This window comes from Adiantum capillus-veneris, chromosome 26 (genome assembly GCF_014529385.1).
Source record: "Adiantum capillus-veneris isolate H3 chromosome 26, ASM1452938v2, whole genome shotgun sequence".
NCBI classification, from domain to species: domain Eukaryota; kingdom Viridiplantae; phylum Streptophyta; class Polypodiopsida; order Polypodiales; family Pteridaceae; genus Adiantum; species Adiantum capillus-veneris.
The window spans coordinates 123,801,899-123,811,718 of NC_140956.1; the positions used below are offsets into that span (position 1 = coordinate 123,801,899).

At 43.2% G+C, this 9,820-nt stretch overlaps 1 protein-coding gene and 1 long non-coding RNA gene across 3 annotated transcripts; both read left to right on the forward strand.

The window, feature by feature from the left end:
- Window positions 1–6,554: 6,554 nt before the first annotated feature.
- Window positions 6,555–9,179, forward strand: LOC147424126 (uncharacterized). Its single transcript, XM_086501037.1, has one exon. The coding sequence runs from the start codon at window positions 6,857–6,859 to the stop codon at window positions 7,220–7,222; it is 366 nt and encodes a 121-aa protein (XP_086357163.1). The 5' UTR covers window positions 6,555–6,856; the 3' UTR covers window positions 7,223–9,179.
- LOC147424127 (uncharacterized) lies at window positions 7,536–9,179 on the forward strand. 2 transcript variants are annotated; one of them, XR_015186537.1, is made up of 2 exons: window positions 7,536–7,716; window positions 7,957–9,179. It is a non-coding gene; the product is annotated as an uncharacterized LOC147424127 (long non-coding RNA). The 2 variants fall into 2 exon arrangements; XR_015186536.1 differs by having other exon boundaries at window positions 7,961–9,179.
- Window positions 9,180–9,820: the final 641 nt, after the last annotated feature.

Sequence of the window (9,820 nt, forward strand, 5' to 3'; positions counted from 1 at the left end):
CGTCGAACAAGTCGACAAAAAATCCTCTGTAATCGATCCTCAAAATCTCTTGCAGCGTGCCGAAGTAAGTGAGTTCCGCCACCACAAGATCTGCATCAGAGGAACGTCGTCGACTAGACTGTTCAAATTTTGCCATGATTCCATAATCTTGAGTAAAACGCTTTTTGTCGATTCGTTCCACCCTAAAATGTTGACCTTTACACCATGCTGCTGTGTATGACTTATACTACAACGAACAAAGATTATGAGTGGCCGTTCAAACGTTTATAAATGAAGTCACTTGCTAGTCGTACATTGCAAACTTACCTTGGTCGTGCAACCCCGAGAGTACTCCCACTCTTCTTCAGTCACTTCGTCACTGCATTGTTGTGCGCTTTTCAATTGGTTGTGCAACCATCTTAAGCTCATGAAGGTTGGTAGGCTCTCCAGAACCGCTAGATAGTGCATCGGTGGTCGTCTTCCCCGTCTCCACTCGATTCGTGCCCTTTGTCGCTCTTGCTTTGCATCCTCATATTGTGAAATCCACTTTTGCATCACTGGATTGTGAAGCATGCAAAATCGGTTGATTTTAGCCTCTAGATCTTCCGTCATCTTCTTCTCAACACCGAGATTGCACATGACAATCCCAGATATGTGCTCATCATCTATGGTTCGCCATAGCGTGTCCCGGGCTTTATCAAATCCGTCTAGCCACTCTCCAATGTACACTACGGACTCTGATACCAACCAACCTTCTGCCATGCTACCCTCCGGACGTGCCTTTTGACGCACATATCCCTTAAGCGTTTTCATGAAACGTTCTAAGAAGAACATCCGTCTGCCAATATTGCTCCATACGATCCACATTTCTAAGGTCAACTCTGGCTCCCAAAGTATCTTTCTTACCGGTCAGATGGTCCCATAGTAGATTACCCATACTCTTGAATATGTGCATTGGATCGAGCAAGTGATTCATCATGAGTCGGGGCCCATATGGTAACTCGTACCATAGAGATAGTCTCTTCATCCCTGGAGGCAATCCGTCATCGCACATCTCCTTCTGCTCTAACCATGCTTGTGCAGACATCCTTGGTGGCTCTCTTCCCAAAAAGCCATCGCGTAACACATGATTCTCTGGAAGATACACTTGATGACCTTCGTAGATTTGCTTCTTCAGTGAGGACGCCCTACGTGCATTCAGTCTAGGTCCACATGTGACACATGCTCTGTATCCGCTTGTTTGAAGCCCTGCATGTATACACATGATAATAGATCAACTATGGGAAAAAACAAGATTTACAGTGTCTGAGTGAGGAGTGTCAATAGATCACCTGAGCATTCTGTTAGCCCGGGATAGTCATGCATGGTCCACATTAGAATGCCTCTGATCAAAGCATTCCGTCGTCCTGTGTGTCGGCTCATATCCACCACCTCTATGCCAATCCACAATTGTTGTAGCTCTTCCAATAGTGGACGAAGATACACATCCATATTCCCCACTTTATATCGCCCTGGCACAATCAAGCTTAGCCATAGGTGCCCCTTCTTCGTAGTCAACCACGGGGGAATGTTGTAGTTGACGATGACAACGGGCCATACACTGTAAGATGTTGATCTTTGACCAAATGGATTTACGCCATCCATAGCTAGGCCTAAGCGCAAATTTCGAGCTTCCCTGGAAAAATCCGACCATGTTCCATCTATATGTTTCCAGGCTGCGGAATCTGCAGGAATTCGTAGCACACCATCCGAAGATTTATTCTCCTCATGCCATGATGCTAGGGCGGCCATGGACTTACATTCGAAGAAATGCTTGATGCGAGGAAGCAGAGGAAAATGTCGCAAAACCTTTTGTGGAATTTTTGTCCCGTGGAGATCTACTCGATATCTTTCGGAATCACATTTCGGACACTTCTCCATGTCTATGTATTCCCCTCTGAAAAGAATGCAGTCATTAGGACAAGCGTGGATAGAATTGTAATCCATCCCCAAGTTTCGTAAAATCTTTCTTGCTTCATCTCGGGAATCTGGCATCACATTGTCAGCTGGTAGTATGTGCTCTTTAAGCAATCTACACAACAGAAAAATATGATACAGTCCTGTAAAAATCTATCAGATCATTATACATTTAGAGTTTTATTAAAGTAAACTAATTGTAATAGATCACCTGAAAAGCGCTGTGACGCTAGTGTCACTCCATCCAAACTTTGCCTGCATGTTGAGAAGAACCAGGAGTGCTTTCAATCTAGACATACGTGCTCCATTATACAATGGCGTATCGGCTTCACTTTTCATATCATCATAGATAAGCCTTTCTGAATCCATGATCGTCTCGATCATTTCATCAATCTCGGGCTCAAACATTGCCTCGTTGGGAATGTGCTCTGCATGATCATCACCCGAGCTGTCAGAGGCTACATCTTGTGGCCTCACATATGCTGCTTGACCAAAGCGCCTGCGAACACGTCTATTGGGTTGCAAGATTGCTGCTTGTTGGCCAGCGTCAGAGTCCGACGAGTTATAATTGGCAACAACTCGATCTATAATAGATGGATCGAACTCGTCAAATTCGCGAACGTGCTGCAAAGAAACACGTCTTGTCCGTCGCACATCATGCTTGCATTGATTACAAGGACATAAGACCCTCGTTGAGAGATAGGTGTTTCGGTTGGACGGTCCCACATCCTCGTGACTACTCATAATGAGGATAAAAAACTTATAACCTGGACAACAAATTTAATATTCTATTGGCATTCTTCGTCTTATCTCTCTCTCTCTCTCTCTCTCTCTCTCTCTCTCTCTCTCTCTCTCTCTCTCTTTACCTCACATTCTCTAGTCATGTCCAATCCCTGCACACCTCGGTCTAGAGGTGCACGGAGATCAGAACCACCGGGTTATAATCTCGTCTTTATTGGTCAATACCTATATTTGTGGGTAGAAGAAATCTACAGACCCACGTCTACATGATACTGCATGTAGTGGACAAAACCCCTTTGCCTCTTCTCTAGCTGTAGCACTTCACAGCATCTTAACATCTTTTCACAGTAGATCTTTTCACTGTTTGTCTAACTCTAAACCCTAAACCGTAAGTAATTCTTGCGTGGACTCGATGTAACGTAAATAAGCGTAAATCTAACTAAAAATAAACCTAAATCTAATTTAACGTAAGTCTACATCTAACATAATCTTTAACGTCTTTTGGGATAGTTAATTTCCTACGACGTTAAAACTCTCTTCTTCTTGTGTGTGTGTGTGTGTGGGTAAACCTAAATAAACCTAAATAAACCTAAATAAACATAAATAAACCTAAGTCTAATCTAATATAACATAAATCTAAATCTAACGTAAATTATGTTATATTAAAAACAAAGAACTAAACTAACAGGGATTATAAGAACCTTAAAACTGATTTAACACATAATTTTTCACACAACTCGGCAAGAGTTGGCATTCTCATCACTAAAGATGTGAGAGTTAACTTTCGGCGGTGACGCTGCCTCATCTCCATCCACATCTGACGACAGCAATTGACCCTTTAGACCGTTCTTGCTCTTGTTACTAACTTTGAAGTTGCTGTTGAATGACTAGAGGTTGTCTAGATGGTCATTGTGTCGGGGATGTAGTGACTCTTGCCGCCTTGAAGATCCACCTTCTTCCCTATCTTCTGAAGACATTTCACCAGTACTTTTGGATCGACGGAGCCCACCATGAGTGAAGGCAACAATACCCTATATTCCATTGAGGGCTTTCTTCACCCGCTTCATGCAGGCATCGCAGTCTATGGAGACCTAAATCTAATCTAATATAACGTAAATCTAAATCTAGCGTAAATAAACATAAATCTAATTAAAAATAAACCTAAATCTAATCTAATTTAACTTAAATAAACCTAAATCTAATTTAACGTAAGTCTACATGTAACCTAATCTTTAACGTCTTTTAGGATAGTTTCCTACGACGTTATAACTCTCTTCTTCTTGTGTGTGTGCGCGTGTGTGGATGTGTGTGCCAATAAAAAGAGATAAATGGTATAACCTTTCTATCACCCATGCCAAGTATGATAGATTGGTTATGCCATTTTCCTCTTGAATAATAGGTCTTGAGTTCAACTCCTCGTCAGCTAGATCTTTAGGTCTTTTAATTTTAATTAGTTTCCTACGACGTTAAATTAGTTTCTCTCTCAATGTGTGTGCTTTTTTTTTGTTTATGCACGTTTTCTCTCTCTTTTCCTCTCTCAATGTGTGCGTTTTTTGTTTATGCATGTTCTCTCTCTCTTTTCCTCTCTCAATGTGTGCGTTTTTTGTTTATGCATGCTCTCTCTCTCTTTTCCTCTCTCAATGTGTGTGTGCATTCTTTGTTTATGTATGTGTGTGTGCGTTTTTGTTTATATTTGTACTCTCTCTCTCTCAAAAACACTATGTGTGTGTGTGTGTGTGAGAGAGAGAGAGAGAGAGAGAGGGAGAGAGAAAGAGGGGAAGGGAACATGAGAGTGAAGAGAGGGAAAGAGCATACCTGGCTCTCCTTCCTCTCGTCGTGTGTGTGTGTGTGTGTGTGGAGAAGAAAGAGAGAGAGAGAGAGAGAGAGAGAGAGAGGGAGAGCGTTACCTGCTCTTGCTTGAGGGCGCCGAAAAACTCAGATATGAGATCTGAGTTTTTGGGCGCTCTCTATTATTTTTTTAGCCCAGCCGGCGTCGCTATGAGCGTCGCAAATTTACTCGTAAATTTGCGACGCTCATAGCGACGACGGGAATTTTTTTTTTGAGCGTCACTGTGTGAGCGTCGCTAATATGAATAGCCTCTTGTAGTGAACAGACTAATGCCATAAGGATGTTTAAACTATGATACTGCATTCAATGATATAGATTATAAGATATGCATCGTTCGGTGATTTCATTATCTAATGTCTTTCACTGTATTCAATTCTTATTCAAATAATTGAAAGGCTTTGGTTGCTTTTCTACAATCTTACAGATCATGACATCCTCGAGTCAAAGGAAGAAGAAGGCAAAGGATCCACCGGGATGGGAAGCTCTCACGCCTTTTGAAGTGGGAAAGGTAAATGTAGCTGAACATTGCTACATTAACAATGAAGAGCTCAGAGCCTTCAAAGTCACTTTGTTTATAGGAAAGTTCAAGGATGATCAGGATCGGCCATGGACAGTCACATTAATGCCGTAGGAACTCAACTGACTACAGCAGTATAAGGCGACAATGGATGAGTTCAGAAAGGTAGGATTGTAGCAATACTTCCAAGTACTTGTTCATCTGTCTCATGAAAGGTCTCCCTAATATTATCTCATAATTAGGATTTTTACCAAAATCCACAATGGCAAAAGTATGTTCATACTCTACGCCATAGGATTCAATGGTAATGTCTCTATCTTTCCAAGTGCTATGGTTTTTTTTTTATAACTAGACACTGTAATGGATATTCTGCACTACTTGGATTGACATGTACATGATGTATGCAAAATAATTCTGGAGAACCCTTTTGTTTTTGCTGCATTATGGGATGACTTACTGGTGGTGTGGTACCTGGAATGATACTCCACTGATTATTTGTTATTATTGACTGGCTCTGGAACACTTTGCACTCTAATTTACAAGCATTTTATGGGGTTCTCATTGCTGTTGACCTATCACCATATAATGGGTTGGCATAGCATTATACAATACTGATGACTATGATGAATTGGTTCTTCTGAGTGTTGTTCTTGACTGTCTTTGAGCAGGCTGATGATTTTCTTTTTGCTCTGCTGGAACCTAATGGTATTGAATGCATATTGACCTGGTTGTGAACTTGAACAACACTAATACATAATCGTGATTATGTGTTATGCATTGTTTATCTCCTGCTAGTCAATGCTAGTTGATATTGGTAACTCACCACTCATTGTTGCTGGAATGGCTGTCTAGCTTGATGGAATTGAGTTGATGACTAGCTTGGTTGTTGTACTATTTAGAATGTTGCTATTGTATGCTGGAATTGAAGTGCATGACTACCTCTGTGCATGGCTGATGGTGATCTTTTTGCCTCGTCTGACCTTAATGGTATTTGAGTGCCTTTTGATCTGGTTTTCACTATTGGCAGCACCAAAGCACACTCACAGCTATGTAATCTGCACTATTTATATATGTCTCTGCATAATGTGACTCTGCATGTACATTATTTTGACATGAAGGATACTTCTACCTCCTCTGTTTTTTCACCTGACTTACTGTGAAAAGCATTGGCACTAAGAATGGTTCGCCTAGGTGGGGAGGGAGGGGTAGTGTGCTATTGATGCGGTGGACGAACAATGTTTATGAATGAACTTTTCCGTTTACTAATCACCAATTGGTGATAGCCTAGTGGGGAGGGCCCACGCGACTAAATCACACGGGCCGTACGGGAAGCCCTTTCATGGGATCGATGACTATGGACACTCACGCAGATCTGGAGGGAGCACTACGATGAAGGAGGGAGGGGCAGCCATCAAGGTGGTGTACCTTGAAGCCGACTTCGAGTACTTATGCCCTAGTGAAGGTGATGACTTGAACGCATCCCGATTCCCGATTCCCCCACCATTGATCCCATGAGCGGGCATTGATGAGGAGAAAGTATTGGTTCCCTTCTATCGGACACACATTTGGGCGAGGAAGTGAAAAGGCATTGGCTAATTAGGGTTTGCGTTTCTACTAGGGCGTTTCTTTCAGGGCTCAAGGGCGCGCTCTCTCTCGATGACGAGCAGAAGCAGAAACAAGGGCAAAGGGAGCACTACGATGAAGGAGGGAGGGGCAGCCATTAAGGTGGTGTACCTTGAAGCCGACTCGAGTACTTATGCCCTAGTGTTGGTGATGACTTGAACGCATCGATAGATGCTGCCCGAGTCGGTGGCATGGCGGAGGCCGCAAGAGTGTTGAAGTTGCCCCTCAGGTCTCTCAGTGCTAGGCCGTTAGGGCCCCTAGCCCAAAGTGATGGCTCACCCTACACCGTGGCTAAATGGGCGAGGCTCTTTGTCGTGGCAGTGGAGGCAAAGCCACACACAGGCCTTATGGCAAGAAATGTGAAGCAGAAGGAGATGACCGACCAACTGTTGACATCTGGTGTTGAAGATGTACAGATTTCAGCGCCATCTCCAAGCATTGACGCAGAGCTTATGCAGGAAAATGCCCTTCTCAAGCAGGAGAATGCTCAATTGAAGGCACAAATCTTCCTTCTCGAGGAGAAATTGGCTTCAGCGCAAGGTACTTCCTTCCAGTAGGAGATTGCTTCACTCTCATCTCAAAATACTGAACTGTCATCTCAGGTTGCTACTCTCACAGTTGAACCTGAGATGACAATTCAGTATTTTGAGATGAGAGTGAAGCAATCTCCTGCTGGAAGGATGAGCTGAAAATAGCTCTCTCTGTTTCGAGAACAAGCGCTTAAAGATAGAGAACCTAACCCTTCAGGAGAAAGTGGCAGGCTTAGAGCGCAGGGTTGCTACACAAGAAGCCGAGTTGGCAGATTTGAGGACTACAGTGACTACAATTCAGGCCACACTGGCTACATTCGACAAGGTTTTGATACGAAAGATGGTCGAGCAATGTCGCAAGAGGGCGAGAAATGTAGCCAAAGGCGCTAATGTGGAAGTCAAGGCTGATTGGAATCAAGCATGTGTCGATCCTGCCTTTGTCTCTTTGCTCAATGAGCATGGCTTAAATGTAGGTTTGGTCGCCACACGCTATGGAGGCAGCAACTCAGCCCAAGAGCAAGGTAATAGAGCAGCACATGACATCAGTGAGGATCTCGAAGTTTATGTTGCCACTGTATGCAAGATAAAAGCGGGTGCTAGGTGGGATAAGTAGCTAACATTTTTGAGTTTTTGTTCAAGATGAAGCCCGAAGATGTAACCTTTGATTAAGTTAATTGTTTGATGCGATATTTTTTGCTTGTAAGCTGTATCGCATATTTGATGATAAATGTTATGTTGCTAAACATTTTGTTCAACTAAAGGCAGGGCCACTAGCAGGTGATAGGTTCCAACTCTGAGATGTAATGGAGATACCAATGGCGAAAGATAATCACTAAAAAGTAACAATATCAGCCCACACATCTGCCACAACAACATGTGCTGCTGCCACATCATCAAGCTGCTTGATGCCGTTGTTTTCTGCAGGTTCTCAATCATCTCTCTCTCCCCCGAAACCAACCCGCCATCGACTCTCTACACACAGCGCATGTGGAAAGAGCCGTGGCTCAAAGGGTCTGCCCACATGGGCTGACATGACATGGCCTTAGCACCCTCCTGGACCATGTGCTCCTCACAAGCATGCCATGTCAGAGATACACAACATACATTGTCCGGTAACAATCAGGATCTTCAAGATCCATAGTTGTTGCAGGAGGGGAAACAGGCGCTTCAGAGACGGGGACTTAAGTAGACAGCTCCTTGGAAGTCGACGTCTTCTGTACGCCTTCAGGACCGTATTCTCTCGAGAGAAGCAAGAAAATAGTCACTCCAAACTCTGTAGATCAAGAGGGCGGTGAGTGAAGGTGCACTGCTTTAAAGCAACCCTGGAGGACTCTCAAACCAAGAGCTCCTAGGAGAAAAAGGAAATGTTGCTTTCGACTAATTCTTTATATGTGGGGAAGGTGAGCATAGCTAGCCAATTGTTTGTAAAAAGGTTCTAAGACAAAGACAGGTGCCAGCAAACCCAGGGGGGAGCCAAAGAACAAGAAATTAAGGACCTCTGCTGGATTGACCTCATTGGAGATGAGGAGGGTGATGCTTCATCAGAGCTATGTAGAGCTTGGGACAAAGTGAGAGATCAAGAAATCTTGATCTTCTTTGACCCAGGAGCAAGGGCTAACTTCATCTGTCCAGAGCTGGTGGCAAAGTTGGGAATCAAAACAGAGGAGATGAGTATCGGCTCATGAGGCCACATTTGCTTGCCCAGGGTATGAGATGCTGCTGGTAATGCCAGTCATTGGGAAGCTACATCTTCATGTGTCAGGATATGGGGACCGAGAGGATTTCTTTATCATGCCTTTGGGGTGTGATGCTTTGTTGGGTGGTCCATGGTGTTACATAATAGTGTTGTGATAGATATCTTCAACAAGATGTTTACTATAAACCATTAGAAGAAAGTAGTGCTTGATGTAAAGCTTTGAGAGAATCTGTCCCTCTTGTATCAGCTTCTGCTATTTCTTGAGTAATGAAAAAGCATCTTTCTGCATACTTGGTTTTTGTTAAAGAGAAACAAGAGTCATCTAATCTAGGAGAGCTTGATAAAGATCGTATGGATTTCCTTCAGAGTTTTGAAGACTGCTTCTCTGAGTCCTTGCCATGGGAGTTACCACCAGAAAGGCCTGATGATCACATGTTTGACTTGACCAAGTAGGTGCAACAAAAAGAAATTATGAGCCAAGTACATGAGCTTTTGGAGAAGGGTCGGATCCAGCCTAGTTAATCACTTAGTGCTCTCTGGTGTTACTGGTTCAGAAGAAGGATAATCCTTGGAGGATGTATATTGATTCTAGGGCACTCAACAAGATCACCATCAAGAATAAGTCACCTATTCTGAGGATTGATGATATTTGCACCCTTTTGTAGTCCCGCATAATGCCTGCAACTCAAGGTTGTAGAATGATAGGTTTGTTGCGAGCATCATGGTGATTAGGCTATTTTGTCCATCTACATCAGGTGAGGATGCATATATGACAATAACAGGCAAATGGTGTAGACATCCCTCAGTATCTGATTCACTCATCCTATGTGAAAACCTCTTAGTCTTCTATTTATTAATAGGCTGGAGCTTAGTGGAGTTAGAGGAGAACTATTCCTCCATCGCAACACATTTTACTGGTATCAGAGCCT

Excerpts from the sequence above, each read along its gene's own strand:
- LOC147424126 (XM_086501037.1), top strand. The coding sequence starts at position 6,857 with ATGGCGGAGGCCGCAAGAGTGTTGAAGTTGCCCCTCAGGTCTCTCAGT.